General features: G+C 43.6%; 6 protein-coding genes across 6 annotated transcripts; 2 read left to right on the top strand and 4 right to left on the bottom strand.

Annotated features, from left to right (window-relative positions):
- Positions 1-6,057: 6,057 nt before the first annotated feature.
- Positions 6,058-6,390, bottom strand: ONS95_003516 (uncharacterized protein; the record flags this gene model as incomplete). Its single annotated transcript, XM_058496828.1, has 1 exon — positions 6,058-6,390. One exon carries the CDS (start codon positions 6,388-6,390, stop codon positions 6,058-6,060), a length of 333 nt encoding a protein of 110 aa, XP_058352770.1.
- Positions 6,391-9,502: 3,112 nt separating this feature from the next.
- ONS95_003515 (uncharacterized protein) lies at positions 9,503-10,051 on the top strand (the record flags this gene model as incomplete). The annotated part of the gene is made up of 1 exon (XM_058496827.1): positions 9,503-10,051. The coding sequence occupies one exon, from the start codon at positions 9,503-9,505 to the stop codon at positions 10,049-10,051; it is 549 nt and encodes a 182-aa protein (XP_058352769.1).
- Positions 10,052-10,826: 775 nt separating this feature from the next.
- ONS95_003514 (uncharacterized protein) lies at positions 10,827-12,242 on the bottom strand (the record flags this gene model as incomplete). The annotated part of the gene is made up of 2 exons (XM_058496826.1): positions 10,827-11,680; positions 11,732-12,242. 2 exons carry the CDS (start codon positions 12,240-12,242, stop codon positions 10,827-10,829), a joined length of 1,365 nt encoding a protein of 454 aa, XP_058352768.1.
- Positions 12,243-12,408: 166 nt separating this feature from the next.
- On the bottom strand, positions 12,409-13,234 carry ONS95_003513 (uncharacterized protein; the record flags this gene model as incomplete). The annotated part of the gene is made up of 3 exons (XM_058496825.1): positions 12,409-12,652; positions 12,750-12,832; positions 12,980-13,234. 3 exons carry the CDS (start codon positions 13,232-13,234, stop codon positions 12,409-12,411), a joined length of 582 nt encoding a protein of 193 aa, XP_058352767.1.
- A 592-nt stretch (positions 13,235-13,826) lies between these two features.
- On the top strand, positions 13,827-15,712 carry ONS95_003511 (uncharacterized protein). Its single transcript, XM_058496824.1, has 2 exons — positions 13,827-14,370; positions 14,430-15,712. The coding sequence occupies exon 2, from the start codon at positions 14,716-14,718 to the stop codon at positions 15,556-15,558; it is 843 nt and encodes a 280-aa protein (XP_058352766.1). The 5' UTR covers positions 13,827-14,370; positions 14,430-14,715; the 3' UTR covers positions 15,559-15,712.
- A 537-nt stretch (positions 15,713-16,249) lies between these two features.
- Positions 16,250-19,821, bottom strand: ONS95_003510 (uncharacterized protein). The gene is made up of 7 exons (XM_058496823.1): positions 19,446-19,821; positions 19,178-19,368; positions 18,829-19,127; positions 17,927-18,784; positions 17,756-17,875; positions 17,313-17,711; positions 16,250-17,261 (listed from the first exon to the last, which is right to left on the bottom strand). The coding sequence occupies exons 1-7, from the start codon at positions 19,446-19,448 to the stop codon at positions 16,489-16,491; spliced, it is 2,643 nt and encodes an 880-aa protein (XP_058352765.1). The 5' UTR covers positions 19,449-19,821; the 3' UTR covers positions 16,250-16,488.
- Between the last annotated feature and the right edge of the window lie 217 nt (positions 19,822-20,038).

Raw genomic sequence — 20,038 nt, 5'->3', positions numbered from 1 at the left:
ATCTAAATAATATATATATATATTATATTTAAGTAAGGCTATAAAACATTATTAATTAGATACTAAAATATAGCTAGTGCGTTAGTTAAGCCGAAGGGTATAACTGTGTACTTATAATATCCGAAATAAGTACGAAATACTATTTTCTCTTCTTTACCTTCAGCTATTCTAACGAGGTTATACGCTTCTTATAAGTTAAGCTAAGTAAAAATCTTAGCCTTAATAAGTCTATCCTGTAGCTCCTTAGCTAATAGTAGTATATAACGATCCTTCTTTATTATATCGTTTAATCGATAGTAGTTAATATATATTTGTTATCTACTATCTTTCTTCTTTACAAATAAGATATTACTTCCCTATAGAGATTTAGACTCTTAGATAAATCCCTTCGTTAGGTTTTTATTAATATATTACTTAATTGTTATTAAGTCTATCGCTAAATATTCCTTAAGTAGTTAGAATATTAGCTTAGTACCTAGTTCTAACTTAATCTGATAATTATAATCTTAGTACTTTAGTAAGGCTTTAATACCTTGTTCCTCTTTAAATAGTACTATAAACTTCTTATATACTAATAATATATCCTTTATTAGTAGACCCTTGCTTTAGTATCTGAGCTCTTCCTTAGAGGTAGTGCTAACCTCTCGAATACTTACTACTTTTATTCCCGGTAGGTAATAGTAGTCTCTGTAATAACTAAACTTAAGCTTTCCTATCTGTTAATTAATAATAGGATTATACTTCTCTATCTATAGTAACCCTAAGATAATATTATACCTTCTAATCCTAATGATATTAAACTAGATTATTTCGGAGTGCCTAGCGATACTTATATAAACTAAAGTAGTCTGGATCTCGATTAATCTATTAGAGGCGACCTTACTATCTACTAGTACTAAATAGTACCCTTTATCCTTTACTTTAGTTAATAGATAGTATTTAAGTATAATAGTAAGAGATATAAAGTTCTCTTATGCCCTAGAATCTACTATCACCTGAAGCTTAACTCCCTTAATCTTTACTTCTAATATAAGATACTTATCTCTAATAGTAGTAAGCTACCGTATATAGAAATACTCCTAATATACACTATAATTAAGGACACTCTCTTATACTCTCCGATTACTATAGCTTAGGCTAACTTTATATATAAGCCTTATTCTGAGTTTAGTATATATTACTAAGTTATATATCTCGTAATAGTAACGACTATTATTATTAACGTAGACCTATATCTTATAATATTAGTTTTCTATTATAATCTCTTATTTCTCGCCTACTTTTAGTAGCGCGCTAGCGTTAAGAATAATAGTATTCTAGAGTAATAAGTACTATATAAAAGTCGCTAATCCTTCCTAGCTACTAGCTATTCTTTATTTAATCCGCTTATAGTCCCGGTAGACTACTTTATATTTTACCTCTTATAGTAGACCCCCTAAGCTAATAAGGCTTAGTTCTTAATAGGTAACCTTAGTAGTTATATTAGTCTAGTAGCGAGTATTACAGCTGACCTAATATAAGCTCTCTTCCTATTAAGTAACTTCCTAAATTTCACCTACCTTTAGTCCTAAGAGTTCAGGTTAAAGTAGCCTTAGTTTAGGAGTCTACTCTAGCTCCTAGGCTTCTTTCTTACTATTACTTAGTATTAGCTCTATATTATTATCTAGTCCAGAGCTATCGTCGTCTCGATATATATAGTCCTTAGGAGACGTACTAATAATAATCTACTTAAGCTAATCTACGATACTCGCAGAATCTCGCTTACTATTATTAGAATTACTTAATTAAGTATAGATATAATTCTCCTTAAGCTTATCCGTAGTTATATATTAATACGCCGCAGTAAGCTATTATATTAGTTCATTATAAGAGCTATATCCTATTATATTAGTATATTTCTTATCTATTTACGACTTCTTTTATTAATAAAACTTAGCTATATAACCCGGGAAGTTATATTCAAAGTATAGCTTCTTCTCTCGCTACTTATTTATAACTTTCTTAGATAACCTACTATTATATAGCTTTCCTTAGTAACTTAGCTTCCGGAATATCGTATTAAGCTTTATCTCCCGAGGGTAGAATAGTTTCTTATTATTACCTCCTTTTCCTTAGTATATATATGTTCCGGAGTAGTATTAGCTCTTTTTCTTAAGTACTCTCTCGTAATTTCAGTTGTTAATCTTAATAGTTATCTCGATAAGTTCTTATAAACCGGTAAGTGTATCTAATCTTACTATCTTATCTTTTACTCTATTCTTTAACCCTTTATAATACTATACCTAAAGAGTATTATTATTCTAGCTAGTCTAATTAGTGAACTATTAGAAAGTAGTAGTATATATAGTTACTAACCCGACTTACTTTAGGTTCTGGATATTCTGCTTAGTAGTGCGGTTCTAATTAATATCGCTGAAAATATAATTAATCTTATATTTAAAACCTTTAAAAGTTATAAAGATCCTTTAGAATTCCTTAGTTATTACTATAGAGACTCTTTTATCCTTAGTTCGGTTTTAAATATAATCTAAGAGAAAGGTCTTAATCTAATTAAAAGTAGATCCTTAGAGAAAGGATAAAGCTTAAAGGACTTTATTAGTATCTATAGTAAACTAATAACTATTAAAGCTTATATAGAGCTTAACTTACGTAAGGTATACTCTGAGTTTAGATTAGTCTCTACTATAGAAATCCGGGGCGGCGATCTTAGGTATATTCTTTATATCGAAGACCTTAGTAGGAGCCGGGTTATTATTCGATAATAATCTTTTAATAGAGGATATATTATCTTCATAAGTTAGTACCTCTAATAAGATAGTACTTAAAGTATAATAGTCTAGTATTTACTTATTATAAATACAGAAGGCTATAGTTAATCTCTAATAATTAAAAGGTAAGTATATTACGTAAATAGAAAGATAATTACTAAGTATTAGAATACTATTTAAAGTTAAGTATAAAGCTCTTATCTAATAATAGATATACTAGTCTTATATAGAACCCCTATTTCTATAGATCTCTTTAGTATAGATCTGTAGATCTTTAGATCTCTTCCCTTATTATAAGATCCGGGGATCTAAGGATTTATTATATAATATTAGTCACTAGAACTTATATCCTTAACTATAGTACTTTAGATTATATAATATACGTAACTATTATAGTACTATAAAATCCTAGGGGAGGAGTTCTCTTAGGAGCCCTTATCTCCTAGAAGATTTCTTCTAAGAGTAAGTATCTCCCTAAGCTTATAGTCTCCTAGCCCCTCCTACCTAGGAGTCCTTAGGCTCCTAGGTAGTCCGTGATAAATTCTCTTTATAATTCTCTTTATAATTCTCTTTATAATTCTCTTTATAATTCTCTTTATAATTCTCTTTATAATTCTCTTTATAATTCTCTTTATAATTCTCTTTATAATTCTCTTTATAATTCTCTTTATAATTCTCTTTATAATTCTCTTTATAATTGTTTTATAACTCCCTTTAAAACCTCTCTTAACCCTCTTCTTATAAGTCTTCTTATAATTTCTTTTATAATTCCTATTATACCTCTTTTTATACCTCTTTTTATACCTCTTTTTATACCTCTTTTTATACCTCTTTTTATACCTCTTTCTATAATATTCTTTAAACTATTTTTTATAATACTCTAAAAACTACTTTCTAGAACTCTTTTTATAATACTTTTTATAACGCTTTTTATAACAATTTTTATAAGTCTTCTTATAATAATTTTTAATACTCTTTAAACTACTTTTTAGAACGCTTTTTATAACACTTTTATAACTTATAACTTCTTTCTAATAACTTATTCTAATACCTTATTCTAATACCTTATTCTAATAACTTATTTTAATAACTTATTCTTATAACTTTTACTAATACCTTCTCTTATAATTACTCTTATAATTTTACTTATAACTGTCTTTAAAACTATTCTAATAACTTTTAACTTTTTTTAATAATATCTCTTATAAATACTCTTATAACTCTGTTTATAACTCTTTGTATAAACTATAATTCCTTCTAATAATCTCTTTTAATAACTTTGATTATAGCTTCTTTTATCACTCCTTTTAAAAGTACACTTATATTATTATTATTATTATTATTATTATTATTATTATTATTATTATTATTATTATTATTATTATTATTATTATTATTATTATTATTATTATTATTATTATTATTATTATTATTATTATTATTATTATTATTATTATTATTATTATTATTATTATTATTATTATTATTATTATTATTATTATTATTATTATTATTATTATTATTATTATTATTATTATTATTATTATTATTATTATTATTATTATTATTATTATTATTATTATTATTATTATTATTATTATTATTATTATTATTATTATTATTATTATTATTATTATTATTATTATTATTATTAAAAATAATAAAGGAACTTAAGCTATAGCTTAGGTCCGGACGTTAGGTAGCTTAAGCGGATCTAATATAAGATAAGCCTTAGGTAGTAAGGTAAGAGGCTATAACTAATAAGAAAGCGAGCGACAGAAGATTAGTTATACTCTAAAAGTTTAGGACTAATCAGGAAACAAGAAAGAAAGCTTAGTAAAACTTGAAAATTTAACCCCCTCTACTACCTAAAATCCGGTATTTAATCTGCCTCTCGTGCGGGCGCGAGAATTTAGTAGAACTAACGTTTAATCAACGATCTTTCAGTATCGACATGGATCAAATATCGACTTTGCCTCTTTGTGTGATCGGCACATGCCGTTCAAGTAGAACACTAATCCTTCCCGTCAAGGCTCGCGTAGAGTCCTGTATCTCTATATCGTCCACAAGGAGAGATTGGCCTTCCTCGCGAACAGTTTATAGGACACATGACAGCATTGTCTCACTCAAGGTGTGATTCATCGTCGTCAACTGGATACTGCTGCCATTTGCACGCGCAGTACATATGCATGTGTGACTGCGACAGGCTTGCAACATCATCTTCATTCTATCAAAGAACTCGCCCACCCATATGGTTATGCCGTCTACTGTTGCCTTCTTGGTATTGTCCTGCATTGGGTTGGGTGAGCCTGGCAATGATACGTTCCGAATGGCGAGAAGTGACCATGCACGAAGAGAACGTATGGCCACCTCAAGATGGAGACGGCACTTGGAGAGATAGAAAACATGAATGGGTCAGTTTGGAGTCTGTCCGGTCGCAAAGTATCAAATCTGGCCGAGGAATATGTGGGTGGGCAGGTCGATGTTCGTCAATGGAGGTTGGTTTATTTGGTGATGCTATCTATAGGTATGTACAGTCAGGCCACAGGTGCCTTTCTCCCTCAGCACCCCTATCCTCGTCCACCCACGTTGATACCCACAGATCCCCATCCCAGCAGAGGCTCTCTACAAGAGACATACCCAGCTTCATATCAAATCAATGTAGAGACAACTCTATCTTCATCCCCTTGGCTTGGAAAACCATGGGGGCGACTCTCGTTGGCTATCTCAGACTGCGAAGTTGCAATTGAGCGTTTACAGCCTGCACCACGTGAAGGTGAGAGTTCGACTTTGCAGGCCACCCAAGACATAGGAAATTACAAAGTGGATAAGGCCAGGGACGTTCGTGATCGAAACACATTGGTCAGAGACAGGGGACCCCTCTGTTCAGAGAACAGAAAAGACATGTCTACCACCGCCATGACAAGGCCTCCCGGAAACAAAAGAAAGATACAAAGTGGATAAGGCAAACGACGTTCGTGCTCGATACACATTGATCAAAGACAGGGGACCCCAATGCTACGAGAGCAAAAAAGACATGTCTACCACCGTCAAGTGCCTCCCGGAAACAAAGGAAATCCCAAGCAGACCCCAAAACAAGCATAAAATCAAAACGCCGAACACCAAACGCCCGATGGAACCAAGGAAAGGTAGTGTGCGCTGTGGGCTGATGGGTAGTTGCTAAGGCAGGGGCCCCAGAAAAGACGTGCCGTCGCCCCATCTATCTCCACACTCAACAAAAGAAACATACGTACCTTGCGAACACTGGACACAAGCAACACACTACTGCTCATGCCCAGCGGAACCGAGGATCGACAGCTGGAAGCTGCTCATACTCAGTCCACCAAGCCCCTTTGCCCCAGCGGCGAGAGGAGGTTGGCTTCATCCGAAAATAGGCTTCGTACTGCCTCTTCAGGGTCCCGAATTCATCCTCGCGGTTGAAATGGGTTACCCCGGAAATGCCACCGAGCCTACGCCGGTATTCCTCCTCAGCGCGGCGATGCCGGCTGGAAATCGAGGCGGTCGCAGTTGTTGCTATTCTCGGGGCGATGGGGCTTGGCTCCTCATCAAGTGCTGGGGCCCAGGGGCAGCACAGTTGGCGGAAGAACTTGACGACACTCATGGTGAAGATCAAGTTTGTCGTGTGATGAGAGCTGGGTGGGCGACAGTGGCTAATAAAGCGGTTGCTATCGAAACACAGCGTGCGGTAAACCCTACGGGTAGTGGCGAGACACTTGAAGTACCGTGCTACAAGACGAGAAAGGCAAATATCTAAAGTCTGGATTCAGTAAACCCAATGGGTAGTGGCGGAACACTTGAAGTACTGAGCAGAAGATGGATATTATCGAAAGTTTGATATCAGCAAACCCTACGGGTAGTGGCAGAACACTTGAAGTACTGATCAAAAAGACGATGTCTGGAGAAGAAAGGAAAGCAAGAATCAGAGGTGAGGGGGCGCAATATGTATGCGTTCCGAAGGCTCTAATTTAGCACGGTGCACTTGGAAGCACTTTACATAAACGTCTTCAACATTACAGAGTGAGCTCACGATGCTTGGCTAAAATGTCAGTTTGCACGATGCTGGACGAATGGTTGCTTAGCACCAACGGCGCTTTCCTCCCTCCAGGCTGGTACGCTCGCAAGCAGCGACCGCATTGGCTCCTTACTCCCAGAGTCACTGGTACTGAACCATACTTGAGCCCTCCATGCTGTCTGTTACCAAGGTGAAGGCCTCGAGACATTCCGCAAGCCTGGACGAAGGACAAATAGCACACCTACGATCGTCGCAGTTATCTAGTGCACTAGACTCAAGCCCAGGTATCGCAATGGTTCTTTACTTGATTAGGGAATATTTGCACAACCAACCATAGTTGTCAAGTTTGGCTCATCACATAATAGTTTCTTCATGGGCGCATCCAGGCGGCGACCTAGGCTGTTGATCTAACAGCAACACCGCAAAGCTGTCATTGGCACTGACATGACCAGCTCCAATACTGGTCTGGTCCCATTTGCGCCTGCACGTTTTCGCCGTTGCACATGCTTATGGCCTTACTCACAACATTCGTTATGTGCTTCGCAGGAAGGTGCGATAGGCTGTAGTTTGTCCCTTCGTTGAGTCACTTGCCTCTCACTTTTCTTTCCGCTTCTGAACATTAGTTGCATGAACAGTGATACGCTCCCATTCTCTTACGTCCCAGGTATAGCACCTTCTGTCTAGCGCTCACGGTCGCACGGTCACAAATTGTAGTGTAGCTTAAGCTGACTTTAGGCACTGGGATGTAGATCAGAATGAGAGAAAGAACTCCCTCTCAATACTGGAAACACGTGCGAAGTGCCATCCTGTTCTTATCCACATCTCAATTCCCTAGATGCTAGTGCTTTCCTCTGCGTTTTCTGGTCTCGCCGCACGCGTGCAATCCAGATCCCCCCAACAGTCAGAGAAGCTGTCGAAAGTAAACAACCCATATTGAAATCGCATTTCGGCGTTTCACAAGAAAGTAAAGGATCCATACTCACGACAAGCATTCCAGGAAACGCATGCAAAATTACAAACACATGAGAATTTTCAGTTCCATTTCAATTTCAACATGTCCATGGATGATTCATCCATGGATATATCTTCAGAAGGCGCGCTGACGTTCATTCGCTACCTGCGCAGCCTGGGCGACAGCGGCACGGGCCACTGAGAGCCCTGATCGCTCAAGTGCCGGTGCTAAGATTCGAGTGCCGAGAGCCTCATTTTGTGGATACTGTGGTGCTGGTTGGTTACCAAAGAAATCTCGAATACTGATTCCAACCTCAGGATAAGACTGGGCAAGCTTTAGTCAGTCGTTCATTTTATATTTTACGCTACGGTCCTTGGTCAAAGATCGTCATGTATACAGTGAGGATAGGTCGAATCATGTCATGTTAGGTATTCGTTCAAAGGTCGATCTCTCATTGGCGAACACGACCCTCAGCAGCGGACATGCCAGAGAAAGGGAAAGCCTTATCCACATTTTGCCTACAATAATACTTACTATTATTTAGAGCCCTCAGTGCAATAGCTAGCGCAACGCCGGCTTTGACAAACGCACACTCGTCCGGTGACCTGGATCAACCTCGGGTGCTAGAAGACACCTTCAATCTCGCCCTTTTACCCAATCAGATATCTTATTTACAGGAAACTGTATTCATTGTCTCCCCCAGACGCTCACAGCACAAGGAGAGTAGACTACGCTGAGCATGAGAGTTTACTCAAAACAATGACATCAATGGCTATTAAAGAGGAGGACATACAGTCCTTGAGGGACGAAGTCTGGAGACTCAAGAAAATATACGAAGAAGGCAATATCGGACAGGCAGATACACGGAATAATCACAGACTCCATTCCAAACTGGAGGACTTCGATCACGGTCTGCTCCCCAACAACGTCTCTGCCTTACAAGAAATGCGCGACCTCCTCACCTACCGACTAGGTTCTCTTGTCCGCGCAGGCAGATATGTTCCAGCTCTAGGACTGAAACCCTTGGACGGGCAGCCGTGCAGCCAGTGACCCGAGCTGGGATATTCTGAGTTTGTATTTTAGCTGCTTCTCGTTCTCGGCATTAGGTTTGATTCAAGCTGGGAATCTTGCTTAGTACAAATTACGACCAACAAGTTTGCTGTGCCTTGAACGGGTCGCAGGCCATTAACATGGAAATAGCCAATGGCCAGATACATTCTTATCAAACATATCCATGAATATTGGAGCACCAATACCTCGATAGCTCTCAGTATAGTGCCTTGTAAATTGTATAAATAAAAAACCCGCGATACGTTTAGTGATTGTAAGTAAGGTGCCATTATTTTGCTAAATGTGAGGTGCATATGTTGAACAGTTCCAACTGTCCTCTATTTCTTACGATCTTCACCCGACGCCCGTATACTCACATATTTTAATTTTCTGGCCGTAGTGTAACTTTCTCATGCCAACCTTGGGCTAATGTAATAAATGTAGAACGACAACCCTAATTATGCCACGACTGGTAGCTTTAGTAGTGTCTCACTAGCCTCATATTCTAACATTACACAGTTCAGATCCATATTGAATAGGGCTCGCCTATACAATTTTAATGAAAACATGCTCTAGGTACAAAAACGCTTTGTGAAACAAGGATCGAAAATAAAAGGAAAATAGCTCGCCAACTGCAAAGCAACGGCCTCAGCGCCAAACTTCCGAACGCAAAAGATTAGAACCAACGCTGTACAAGACATGGACTTGCTAGAATTAAGAAACGAGATCTCCAGGCTGGTATTAATGTATCAAGAAGGCAACACTGGAGAGTGCTACGACAATGTCGGCCTCTCCACCGAGATGTACGCCTTCGACTCCGGCCAAATACGCAACGACCGAAAAGCTCTCCAAGAACTCCGCAACCTTCTTCTCCATAGATTAGACATTCTCGCTTGCGGCGACGACTATGTCAAAGCCCTTGATGTCAGTCCTCCTGATGGCATGCGTTGCGCCGAGTGGGGAGGTACATCAACTGTCAAACCCCATGAGGATGATCGATATGATGAAGTTCAGAAAAACTGTTATTTCGCAGATGAGATTCTGTTTCCGAAGCCTAAGGGTATACCTCTCCGACAGGTATGGGCCAAGGGATACAGTTATATGGTTTATAGCTTGGCTAGGTTGGATTTGACTATTCCAGAGATTCGATCAAAAGTGGAGGCGTTGGTTCGACAAGAACGACGGGGTTTGAGGAAGAGGGGTTTAAGACGTTTATGTCGTTTCGTATGTTCCTGCTTCATTCTTTAGGTTAAAGCTGCCATCAAAGGAGATTTGTGAGGGAGAGCTCTGCCACTAGCGAAGGCGTACTTGGTGGATCTGACCAGATGAGGTGGGGGACCAAGAGTCCAGGGTCATCAACGTGGCGGACAAGGTGCATGAGAACCCGGGAATAAGACCAAAAGTCCAATTGGAATTCCTCAATTGATTATCGTGTATTGAGCAAGGAACATGATATAACCATTGTAAAGATGATGACTGCACTTGCATTGTGATTCTCTTGTTTCCCCTCCGGCAGCTCAGACGTGGTGATCAGATCCGAAGGTCGAGTTTAGAAACACCGAGAAGCAGACAGGACCAAAGTCAAGCATGGAAATACGGACAAGTAAGCAATACCAAACCTAGAAATAATGGCAAGACCGGTGTGTGAACAAGAATCTCGCCGCTGAATGGAGAGAAATCAAGAAGAAAGAATTCCACCGCCAGAGAAGAGGAGTGCATGGGAGTCCCGCATCGACCGATTGTAGCAGTATATGGTTGAGAAACGAGATAAATGCAGGGTGGGCAGGGCCGGGTGAAGTAAAATCCGTAACTTGGCTTGACACTGTATGATAGGAAACTCATTCTCACCAGCACAACTTGTGACAGCTGAATCTTGTCAACAGCCATCTTCTGTCACCCACGACTAGTAACCATCACGCCAGGCCTTGATTGAAACGTCACACATGATCCAGTCACTTCTCTTTCCAGCCATCCTAACAGGACCACAACTCAGAATTTGATATCTCCCACACATTTCAAATCTTCATATCTTATACCCCACCAGCTCCTTCTCCGTCCACTCCCACAGCGCATCAGCCAACCCCTCATCCACACTCCACTTACTCCCCTGCCCACTCACCCCAACAGGAGTATAGTACTCACCACCCTCAACATCCTTCCCCACACCCGCCCAAAGCTGATTCAAAGCCCCCTTCTCCACCCCCGTATACACAAACCTCTTGCCCTTATCCAACAGCCGCCCCAGGGGCCCATACCCACTAAAAGTCGAGCGATACAACTCCGTATCCACAACCCCAGGATGCACAGCAACAGCTTTAATCCCCTTCTCCCCAACCCTCTTCTGCAACCCTCTCGCAAACAGAATATTCGCCAACTTGGACTGCGCATAGCGACACCATGTCGTTGAACCCCGCATATCTGTCTTCAGATCCGGGAAGGATAACCCGCTCCACGGCGCGTACAGGTGTCCAACGGACGAGAGACTTATAACCCTGACGTCGGAACCTGGCGCCGCTGCGGTCTTGACGAGTGTAGGGAGGAGAAGTTTGGTGAGGAGGGCGTGCCCGATATGGTTTGTGCCGAATTGGATCTCATAGCCTTCGGCGGTGGTCCCGGGTGGTGTAGCCATGATTCCTGCGTTTAAGAACAGGAGATCTAGCCGCTCCTCCTTCGACGTGAATTCCCGTGCACATTGCTGTACAGAAGTCAAGGATGTGAGATCGCAATGGATGTATGTGATCGGCGCGGAGGGTACGAGGGATTGGATCTCTTTGATTGCAGCTTCGGCTTTGGACTCGGTGCGTGCGGCGAGGTAGATGCGCTTGGGGTTGTGTTTCGAGAGTTGGAGGATTGTTTGTTTGCCTAGGCCGACGTTCCCTGGGGAGGTCAGTAACGTGTCTTTCTAGGGAGAGGAGAGGGTAGTTGTACCGCCGGTTACTAGTATTATTTTCCCATCTAGAGCTGGTATGTCGGTTTCTGCGTTGAAGGAGACGACATTGCGGGGGATGATGCCGTAGAGCATTGTGATGGCGATAGAAGAAGACCGTGGGTTTCGATTATCCAGAAAGCTCACGAGATTTAGGGAGGGATTAGATGTATGTTTTGAGATGCCAATTGGCCTTGTGGCGGTCGTGGGCGGTAGCTTTGGTGATGTGAAGGCATGGCATGTCGTTGACGACCAGGCCGCGGGGTCGATGCACTGGGGATTTAACCTTGGCGACTCTGCCCCATGAAGAATGGGCTCTCCCCATACCCGCAGATATATCTTCAAGTGGAGGTGAGCCGCATTATTTTCGCACGCGCCAGAAGTCTTTGAGAAAATATGATAGTGTAGAGGGCGGGGCTTCCGATGGTGAAGTTGTGCTTTTGCGTCTCTTGAAACTTGACCGGCTGCTGTCAGCGCCGAGGCTCTAGCCCAGCACGCTGAATGGAACACCATCAGACCATCAAGGACGGAGCTGTTCGCCCCTCCCCTCGTTCTGGATTTATATCAGATTCTCAGTCATATGGGGTAGCACTGTCTGCTGTTTGTTTGTCATCGGCTTTAATGGGTATCAATTTGCGAGCCTAGAAACTTTGCTCAATTCCATCACCAGCGTCTCAATTCAATTCTCCTCCTGCTCCTCCACCAATCGGACACAAGCATTCTTGGCCTTATCATACACAAAAGCATGTATTTGCAACCCTCTCTCCTCAATAGCCTTCTTCACAATCTCCTGCCTCTTCAACCATCCCACTTCCGCCAGGACATATACTTCCTCCAGTCGTCGATGGCGGCAGTAGTCGTCTAATCTGGACTTGACTCTCTCGAGGTGGTCTTCGTTCATGTGATGCAGTTTCGTAACGTTCCTAGAGAGTCAAGCTGCTGTCAGTATGTATTTATGCTGCGTTACTTGTCGTAATGCAACGAGGTGCTGAGGTGTGAGGTGCTGATGGATCGACCTACTTGTGCCATCCTCCCAGCTCACTACCATCTCCCTTGTCAATCAGAGCACAATCATAATGTCCACAGATAACAATATGATCAACCTATCCCTCTCAACGTCAGCCAGTATTCAAAGTATCTCTAATTTTCTCCTTCGCCTTTTCCCCTCATCTCCTTCGTCCCTCCCCCAAACTCAATCCCAAAATAAAACTCCAAAACACGAAGTCGACAACGCAAGAAACTAAACAAACCTTCAACAATCCTACACACCAGTCCACCGCACTCTCACTGCTCAAATCTCCATTACTTAAGATATTTCCTAGATTCCGATGCACGAATATCTCATCCGGCAACACACCCAGCGTCTCCGTCTCAAGGATCAAACTATCGCTGCATCCGACCCAAAGGATATGTGGTTTTGGTGTGCCAGTGCTGGGGATGAAGCCGTGAGGCACGGGGACGGGTGTGTATTGCTTGCGGATTACGTTTTGGAATGCGTAGGGCATTTTGGAGGGTTTTCTGGTGTGATTCTGGGTTGGATTGGGATGGGTTGGTGAGCTGAGTAGTTTGCGCTGAGGAGGATTTGCGTCTGGATAGCGGGGTTATTTGGTATGGGCGTCGCTGTTGACTTGGATTGAATGCGATTCAATCTGATTCGATCGTTCCCAAAATACTAATCAATGATTTGCCCGAACTAGAAAGTTTATACAAGAGCACACGACAATATCAACCTTAAGGCATCGACAACAAACAAAAGGAAAGAAGTTTGTTCACCCAGATCCCAAACTCCAAAACCCCATCCCACTTTCTCCACCCCCTCTTTTCGCCTGGCTGCCTCCGAACATACCCATACATATACACAGATCGATCCAGAACGCAAACCCATTTTTAAGGTTGACTGATCTGACCATCCGAAAAAACCACGCCACTTCCACTGCGAAATCACACCACAACCCGCACACCCGCAAAAACCTCGGCCGCTAGGATATACGCGAGACGAGACGAATCATAACATTTCAGTCGCCTGGAATCCTATCACAACGCAGGAATTGATTGGTACCGGGGAACGTTGTAGAGTCGCTGAGCAGTGGCGAAAGAGAAGAAGAAATCAAATGACTTTGGGCTGGCTATGTCTCGTGAGCATGGTAAGTGCCTGAATCTGTCAAAACTATTCCTCATTCTTTTCTCGGGTCCAAGCAGGTGGAGCAAACTTGCATCTACCCTGCAGAGTGGAGTCCTCGAACGGCTGGTTCGTGCCCTTCTACTTTTCTGCCATGACCAAAACCACGCCAGCATTATTCATTCTACTCGTAGCTGCTACGCCTCCGAGAGCTGCAGACCTATCCGAAACCAAGATCATTCCCCAGGTTAAGGTTAAGTTTAAGGTTTGTGTTGCGGGAGCGACCCTAGCTCCCGCGTGGATGTGAACGACAAGGCGTTGACACACGAGCCCAGATGATCAGCGACTGATAGCTTTTATGATCCCACTCCTGGCAGCAAATTGGGAATACCAATACTGTAGTAAGATCTCTGAAGCTTACCGTATGTCACACATAGCAGAAATGGGCCCTTCATTGAAGACTTGCCAAGCGGCAGAAAATAAAATGGTGGTCGCCAAGATGCAACCAGCCATCAGACGCAGGTACGGGATGTTGTTCTCGCGAGATGCTTCAATCTAAGACTGAGAACTTGCTGGAATAGGAAGCTATTAGTTCCCTGTAATTACGGCGGATGAGCGCCCCTGCTCCCCCACGGGCATAACGTCCCAAATGTAGTCTGTAGACACTTGGCGATCCAAACATACCCACAATGAATATCACATCACCGTGCCGTGAAGCGAAGAGAGGAAGACTTGGCGACAACACAACCATCAGTCGGGTAGTTACAAATCCTTCAAATATGTTATAGTGCCCATCTTTCTTTCTCCGTTCAAGGTTTTTCGTATACATAATTTATCAACCATGAAATTCCTCGTCTTGCTCTTCACATGTTTCCATACCCTGCTTTCGGCAACAACCGCAAAGGCGGAACGAATACTTCCTTCAGACTTGCAGTTCGACCTCATCTTTCCACGCAACAACACGGTTTATGCACCTACTCAATGGTTCCCTCTCGTGTTCGGGATCAACAATCTCGACTCTGTCTGGCCTCTGGACTTCAACTTCAAAGTGACCATCAAGTCTACAGATTGGTACAAGGAGAACTCAAATCAAATCTAGCCTATTGGAGGGACGAAAGCTTTAGCTTCAGTGATCTCGCGTCAGTCAACAATGGCCAAAATCCAGGACAGCACTTCTTCTATACCCCAATGGTCAACATGACAAACGGAACTACGGACACATATGTCATTCAGTGGTATGTACGCATTTTCCACCGCTGCTTCGCCAATGAATCCGAAACCGAGGAATTTTATAATCCACGAACTGGCTACGGGAAAAAAGGCTGGCAAAACGCACCCGATTTCGAATTACAATACATCGAGTTCGGCACAGCTCCTGGCGGCCAGCGTCCTGACATCGAAGCTACCCTCAACTCTTGCCCGGCACTTAGCGCGGAGGATTCAGCAGCGATCCGTCTTACCGACATGGAGACACACTACAAGGATGGGAGGCAGTGTCCTACTCTAGAGGATATCACGCCAGTACCCTGTATCTTCCAGTCGTCCGCAAAGGAGCTCGCGACGAACGTCTCTGATATGATTCTGGTGAAGATGCGGTGTAATGTAATGAGGGGGACTGGCAAACGATCACTAGGCCATGCATGGACAAGCTCAAGAAGAAGAAGAATGCGGGATCAGTGCAGGGTGCGAGCGCTGTCGTGGGCTGGATGACATTACTTGTTGTGTATACCGTGTTCATGAATTCTTAAGCTGGAGCTTACTCAATACCTGTGCTCTGTGTTCAAGGACACGTATATCCTACCACAATTGAAATACAGAACCGAAGAACACGAGGTTTAGTCCAAGAATGCGTATTCGCTCCAAGTCAAATTTTACGATTGCCTGCGTTATAATATTCAATTAACAGAATAAAAACATCTTGAATTGAAGCGCAATTACAACAGGTATCTTTTCACCTTCACCCACTGTTCTTGCAGCTAGCCCGGTTTGCTCCGTGCTTCCCTTGATTGAGTTGTAAACAAATAGACAAATTTGATCTACACAAGCAACAGCTCCGAGTAGTTAGTTGGTCTTCTGATAAGGACAATTCTAGACCCTCTGTGTACAATTAGACGTGAAAGGTAACACGCTGTTTCTTCGTAGTAGATCCAATTTTGAAACCTCCAAGCCTCCATCATGTATCTCCTTCCTGTCCGCTCCTTTCCATTCCTCCAAACCAAAGTCCTGCTTATCCGTACTGGCCCCAAGGAGCTCTCAACCAGACGACACGCCGAGCTTGAGCAACCTCTCTGGACTCTTTCTCAAGACCACAAGCACGTCCAGACTAGGGGGCGGCTAAGCGAAACATACTGAGTATGGAGGAGACATTTCCAAATCAAATCAAATCAAAGTCCGAGTTCAAGTAAGGATAGTCTTGTTAACAGACATTACATAAGTACGTTAAGTTACTCTACGTTAAAGCACGTACTCTACGGTACGGTACGGGAAGCGATACAAATACAAACACAAGTAGGTATACCATCCGAAGTCGTCAAGCGTCGTTTTTATAACCCCCATTTCCCCATCCGGGCCTTTCCTGGTGAACGCCACCCCGCACCCCGCCGTAGTGTATAAGCTCCGAACCCCCATGAGATATAATAATCAATAGTCAATCCTCTTCTCCCAAATCGGCACATCCTCCAACCTGCCCTGATCCTCATACTCCCAAACCACCTTCCCCTTCTCATTGAATGTCGCATAATCATCACTAATCTCCACAACCTCACTCGAATCTTGGACTTCTCTATGTGAGATGCCCATTGAGTCCCTCACGATCCACAGTCTCGGAACGGGACTTCTTAGAACCGGGTCGTAATAAGCCTCTGCTTCTTCCTCTGGCGTGTAGTTTGGTGGTGGGAAGTCAGGTACGAGGGATTTGACCTTGGTGTGCGATTTGAATTTCGAGGGGTCGAAGATTTTGCTGAAGATGGAGGCTTTTCTGGCGGTGAGCTTCTTGTGGTCGGAGACGGTGGCTTCGGTGGGTGGGACGCCGGCTTTCTTGAAATCGTAGGACTTGTGGTCGCTGGTCATGAAGAGGGATGTTTGGTCGCCGATGTCGTCTGGGAGGTACTTTTGCTGTGGCTTCAATGCCATGTTCATCGTAATGTGCCAGAGGGCTGTTACGAGTATAAAGCCAAGCATGAGACCGAGGTGTGGCCATGATTTGTTGATGCCAAAGAGACCTGCGAGACAGATCTCTCCAATGTAAACACCGATCGTCAACTGTTGGAGAGCAAGAGCGTATGCAGCTCCCTTGGTGTCGACATTGTTTGTCAATACGTAGAATGAGTTGTACCGAACGGCGAGGTAGATCAGACCAAAGCCAACACAGGCGAAACCCATGACAAGGGGAGCGATGATGGAATATGAAAGTGCTTGAAATTTGGTTAGCCGGGGCAGAGAAACAGAAGATAGGGTGAGCTCACCAATGACTCCCATATTTCCGAACTTAGGATACAAAGATCCCCATCCCAGACCGGCCAGAGTAATGTACCGATTGAAAATCTTGCGAGGCGACTTGTCCAAGAATTTTCCAACGATAGTCAACATCGCCAGAGCTCCGATGTTCAAAAGATCCGATGCCGCAATGCCCAGACCTAGAACGATGATGTAAGAGATGAAGAAGTTAGACGCCTTGGGCAGGTTCTCAGCAAGGAGTGTCGTGGCACTAGCTGGATCATTAATGATATCGGTGACAACTGAAGCTGCTCCAGAAGCAAAGGTGGTGATAAGGAAGACCTGGACGACTTGGAAAGCCATGTACCAGTGTTGAGTCTTGAGCTCAATTCTTCCAAGTGTAACTTCTCCGCTGAGTTTGGCCATCACTGGAATGTTAGCATATCTTCACTAGAACTGGTAGTCTACTCACATCGGCAGACGACAGGTACCAGAGACATCAGGACGGCAAGCATGACTGATGGCAGGAGACCAGTGACAACACCTAATACTGGACCTGGAATATCGTTGATGAATTTCAAGAAAGTGACCTCTGCAAACATCGTTAGCTCACATCATTGCACCCGAATATACAAACACTTACTGTCAGTCAAGTAATTGATATTACTGATCGCACCCACAACTGCCACGGGAATTGCCCAGAAGACGATCATCAAAACAATGAAAGTGGTAGTTCCGATCTTTCTGAGTCTCCTCTGCGACTTGCTGATACTCAGGTTCTTCCAGATGACCTGGCTGGGAGTAGTGCTGATCGCACGAGGATTCATCTTCGGCTCCTTCTTGGGTGTCATCCTTCTGAACGCAGCCTCGGCAGCTTGCTGTGTATTGAACTCGACGAATACAGCTGGGAGCAGCTTTCCATTGAACTGCTGTTGAGCCTCTTGCGCCTTTTGGACTTCCGGGACGAGTCTTCTGAGTTCGCTGCGCGTCCAATCGATGGTATCGACTTTCTTGCCAATCAAAGGGATCTTTCCAGTGCGGTGCTTTGGGCGGTCCTTATCCTTCATATATCTTGCACCTGGGAGAGCAACTTCTGCATCAGCGCCATCAGCAGGAGCACCAGGAGCACCGGGGGCACCAGGAGCAGCAGGAGCAGCAGGTGCGGCATCCTTCCTCTTGTCGTTCTTCTTCTCCCATTTCAGACGTCTCTTGTTCGCAGTTTGGACCAGCTTGATCTCGGCATTCTCGAGCTTCATCGCATCCTTGTCGCGCTCTTCCACCTTCTTGGTCAACTCCTTGCAATCGGTCGCCAACCATGATCTCTTCATTGCTCCTCCAAAAAGGGCCGCCAACTTCTCTTGGTTGCGGTATTCCTCTGGCACGTCTGTGAATAGGACTGTTCGCGAGGACATGCGAGCTGCATTGAAAGGAGCAAGGAGGTAGGTTTGACGGATATTGATGAAGTACATTGTTTCGCGCGTGATGATGTACATCACGACACCTGTACGCGTTAGCAAAGCACTCAATGCACAGGAATCCACTCACTGAAGAAAGCCCATGATACGAATACATGCGCATAATATCTGTTCTTCTGAGTCGCAGGAATATTCGCAAACGATAAGAGATCAAACTCCTTGCCAGGACCACCAGCAGTCGCGTTGACCGGGAAGAGAACAGGCCAAGTGATACAACAGCCGATGAAGCAGATGACCGCCAACATCTTGATGAACCGCATATAGAGGTACCCATCGAGGGATTGATGATTAAGAACATATTCATCGTCCAGGCCTCTGAACGGCTTAATCCAGTTGAACTTCCCTGGAGGAAGGTCCTGCGACTTTTCTCTGTAGACTCAGTCAGTGATTGTCCCTGCTAGCGAATTGGCATACCGCACCCCTCGTGAAGTGTCTCCAGGTAAGTGCGCGGTCTGTAGACGCGCTTCTGCTTCGTTCTGAGCACCAAGAAGATGCCTACAAAGGCCGCAGCTTGGAGGCCAACTGGGATCAGAGTCGACAGGAACGCAGACAGCGAGGAGCTGTTCTTCTCCGAGTTCGTCGCGCCGCCTGAACCGGCATTCGACGTAGCCTGGAGATGGAGTCAGTTCAGTTCAGCACTTTCTACCACTCCTATTAACAATCGAGTCTTCTGCGAATTGAACATACCATCTTGAAGGATGTAAGCGATCTCAACGCGTATTGATAGCCCGCTTGCCTAATGGTTGATGTTGTACTGTACAGAGGATATTTCACGATCGATGGAGAGAAAGAAAACAAAGATGGTTGAGACAAAACAACAACCGGCGGGTCGGTATGTACGTCCCACCTTGATTGAATTGATCGCTCTTGCCCTCGCCTGGGACTAACGAAGCAAGCTCGCGGCAGTAGCTAACCTTCAAATGGTTCCCTGGAACTTCAGACTAGGGAAGGCACAATTTCCCAGAAACAGCATAACAATCATGGACGGAAGGGACCCTAATAATCAATGGAATGCTGTGCAGTGTGCACTGACACTGGGACTGGGACTGGGACTGGTGGTAAACCTGGTCAAGTCCAGATGTTGATCGACAGGCCGAACAGCTTCAGAGCCGAGAGAGCGTCATCCCCGAGGCCCCGGTGTGGCTTGCAGCGTGCAGATCACTGATCCCAGCACAGCGCAAAAGGCCTGGGTCTAGCCCGGTATGTGGCATGTGGAGTCCCTGTCCAGCTGTGCCTGCCAGTCATATGCCGCCGTGGTTTAAACTACTTGGTAGCGGCAA

Source organism: Cadophora gregata, assembly GCF_030347475.1.
Source record: "Cadophora gregata isolate MNR1 chromosome Unknown scaffold_13, whole genome shotgun sequence".
Classification (NCBI taxonomy): Eukaryota; Fungi; Ascomycota; class Leotiomycetes; order Helotiales; family Ploettnerulaceae; genus Cadophora; species Cadophora gregata.
The sequence above is the reverse complement of the archived record's forward strand: the minus strand, read 5'-3'. Positions and strand labels throughout refer to the sequence as shown.

Excerpts from the sequence above, each read along its gene's own strand:
- ONS95_003511 (XM_058496824.1), top strand. The coding sequence starts at position 14,716 with ATGTTTCCATACCCTGCTTTCGGCAACAACCGCAAAGGCGGAACGAAT.
- ONS95_003510 (XM_058496823.1), bottom strand. Across the intron at positions 19,128-19,177 it reads CTGGAGACACTTCACGAGGG|AGAAAAGTCGCAGGACCTTC; the intron begins GTGCGGTATGCC and ends CTGAGTCTACAG. Across the intron at positions 18,785-18,828 it reads CGTATCATGGGCTTTCTTCA|GTGTCGTGATGTACATCATC; the intron begins GTGAGTGGATTC and ends TAACGCGTACAG.